At 45.6% G+C, this 1,672-nt stretch overlaps 1 protein-coding gene across 1 annotated transcript; it reads right to left on the reverse strand.

The window, feature by feature from the left end:
- Positions 1 to 293: 293 nt before the first annotated feature.
- Positions 294 to 1,316, reverse strand: LOC148526397 (uncharacterized). Its single transcript, XM_088470379.1, has one exon. The coding sequence runs from the start codon at positions 1,314 to 1,316 to the stop codon at positions 294 to 296; it is 1,023 nt and encodes a 340-aa protein (XP_088326505.1).
- Positions 1,317 to 1,672: the final 356 nt, after the last annotated feature.

A 1,672-nucleotide genomic window follows, 5' to 3' on the forward strand; every position in this document is an offset into this window, starting at 1 on the left:
ATTTGCTGCTTGCAGGCCTTTTGCTCCTTGGACCACATCAAACTGTACATTCTCTCCATCTCCCAAACTGCGGAGGTACTTCCTGGGATTGTTCTTTTTGATGGCAGTGTAGTGGACGAACACGTCTTCCTGGGTATCATCCCGGTTGATGAATCCATACCCGCGTTTCACATGGAACCAGACGACTTTTCCGGAAATTCTTCCTGCAGGTGGAGTGTTCACAAATTTTATTTGGTTCCGTGATATTGGGCCTTGATTCACATCTCCGGGTTGCCTAACTTCCAGCATTGGGCCTATTCCATCTGTCCCTCCTGAGGGCTGGCCCTCGACCTCAGGATTTCCATGTTTAACGACTCTCTTTGATCACAATATCGTTCAATGTGGCCACTCTGGTGGCACCTTCGACAGATGGGTCGTCCTTGGGCATCATAGCTATCCGTGGCTCTTCTCTGATCCAGACCCCACTGCATTCCTGATGAAGAGGCAGGCTTTGTCAGTGATAGTTGGCGCATTTCTTTGCGCATTTCCGTCATTTCTGCTGTTAAGTCAGCTATTTGTCCCTTCAAGGCTTGAATTGGGTCTCTCATAGGTACTTGGACCCTCTGTCTGACTGACTCCTTCTCCTTGATAGTTTCGTCTTCTGATAGATGGGGTGTCTCCCGATACCCCAGCATTGCTGGGAATACGACTTCTTGGCTTGCATTTCGGCCAATCACCTTAATGGCTGCCTCCTTGAAGTCAAGGAATGTGTGCTCTTCTAGTTGCATCCTTAGCATTCTCAGTTGACTTCGAACACCTTCCTTATTGGCCCCTTCAATAAACTGGGAAATAAGAGTTTCGTCCGTATTCCTAATTTCCTGGTTATCTACAGCTTGTATAGCTTTTAGCGCCTCTTGGAGGCTCAGAGCGAAGTCTCTAAGCGTCTCTCCGGTCCGTTGTTGTCGACCATAAAACTTAATTTTTAGTTGCGAGACTGTTCTAGTTTCGAAGGTAGTGGTCAAGCGTTGTAGTATCTGTTCTACTTTTTGTCGTTCTTCCCGCGGCCATGACGAGACTTCTCGAAGAGCAGCTCCCTTGAGTTGGCCAATTAGTATCTCAACCTGTTGCTGCTCACTCAGAGGATACAGGTGGAACAGTGATTTTATCTTCTTCTTAAATTCAGTGAGCGTATTTCCCTCTTCACCCTGACCATCTCCAATGTAGGTTGGTGGCCATGGGGCCCCGAAATAGTACGGCATCGTGATTGGGTTAATGCCAGTCATGGTTGGACAAATATTGGCCGAGTCTCCCGTAGCTTGTTCGTCGTTGGATGACATACGTTGTTCGTCCTGTTCGTGTGACGCCAAATGTCATACCCCGAAAGGGGCAAGGTGATAATAAGGGTGGTGTAGCAGATATTTCCTTACCAGTTCCTCAGTTCTGCTTAATTCTCTACCTTCCAGATGGTGATACAGGCAAATGTAAGTACTCACAAAAAGTATTTATTTTCAGGAAAATAACTGGTAAAGGCAATTCTTCACAATAACATTTCATTAACACATTTACAATACATTAGGATGGACACTCTTTTAAACGAATTAAAGTACACTCTGGTCCGTTTCTTTATTATGCAGGATCTCAGGATACGCTAACCAACTGTGGAATCAATAGGTGATTGACATATGAACATATA

This window comes from Taudactylus pleione, unplaced genomic scaffold, assembly GCF_031769625.1.
Source record: "Taudactylus pleione unplaced genomic scaffold, aTauple2 ptg000099l, whole genome shotgun sequence".
Classification (NCBI taxonomy): Eukaryota; Metazoa; Chordata; class Amphibia; order Anura; family Myobatrachidae; genus Taudactylus; species Taudactylus pleione.

What these genes read in the sequence shown, in the direction of transcription:
- LOC148526397 (XM_088470379.1), bottom strand. Translation starts at nt 1,316, where the DNA reads ATGTCATCCAACGACGAACAAGCTACGGGAGACTCGGCCAATATTTGT.